Source organism: Charadrius vociferus, unplaced genomic scaffold (assembly GCF_000708025.1).
Source record: "Charadrius vociferus isolate BGI_N301 unplaced genomic scaffold, ASM70802v2 scaffold523, whole genome shotgun sequence".
NCBI classification, from domain to species: Eukaryota; Metazoa; Chordata; class Aves; order Charadriiformes; family Charadriidae; genus Charadrius; species Charadrius vociferus.
Genome location: NW_009647578.1, coordinates 11,829 through 12,609, shown reverse-complemented (window position 1 = coordinate 12,609; position 781 = coordinate 11,829). Strand labels below are relative to the sequence as shown.

Sequence of the window (781 nt, the reverse complement as noted above, 5' to 3'; positions counted from 1 at the left end):
TCCGGTGGCTGCTGCTCCGCGGGTCTCCTTGGTCCTCCAGGTAACGTCCTCCCTTGGGCTGCCACACCTGCATGGGAACACTCAAGGGACAAGTGAGCATGGATCCTCCTAGCTCCCGCTGAGGAGTGGGGACCCATCTGCCAGGCTTTAGGGATGGAGCTGAAGCAGGTAGCACCTTGAGCGCTCTGCACTGTTGAAGGGTCTTGAGGACTCATCTCTTACCAGCTGCAGCGTGATGGGCACCAACTTGCTCAAGGCGAAGGGCAGCAGCATCCTCAGTTCTGCAGACGTGCCAGTTGCAAGAGGAAAAAAGGCCCTCCTGGCCTTTCTTTCCAAAATTTACCTGGGGAGCGGTGAAGTCCTCCTCCATTTCCAGATGGGGCCAGTGGCGGCCCTTGCCTGGGATCATCCTGCAAGAACCAGACAGCACATAGAGAGCAGCCCCGCAGCAGGAAGGACCACTGGCAAACTGCCCCCTGGCACCAGCACCCTGAGAGCATCAGAGCTGGGACCCTCTGCCTTCCCGGGCTCTCTGCCCCATGCAGCAGGTTTCCTCCCAGTGCCACCAGCAAGGATGTTCCACTGTTCCTATTCATTCTCCAATCCTCTCTGCTCCCCGAGTGGCACAGCAGTACCCTCTCTCCTTCCCTCCTGCACAAGCTCACCCCACTCACCGTACGTCCCGGCACAGCCAGGGGTGGGGGAAAGGCCATTCTCACCTTTGCCTGGCCCTCCAGCAGCCTCTCCAGGCTCCTGCTGCTCAATGGCCCCCACAGGGCAG

At 60.3% G+C, this 781-nt stretch overlaps 1 protein-coding gene across 1 annotated transcript in view; it reads right to left on the bottom strand.

Annotated features, from left to right (window-relative positions):
* LOC104282799 (olfactory receptor 8S1-like) overlaps window positions 1–781 on the bottom strand; it is a 17,657-nt gene that overhangs the window by 8,222 nt on the left and 8,654 nt on the right. Inside the window, 1 exon segment of the mRNA XM_009880927.1 lies at window positions 344–410. Coding sequence (XP_009879229.1) covers window positions 344–410 — 67 coding nt within the window.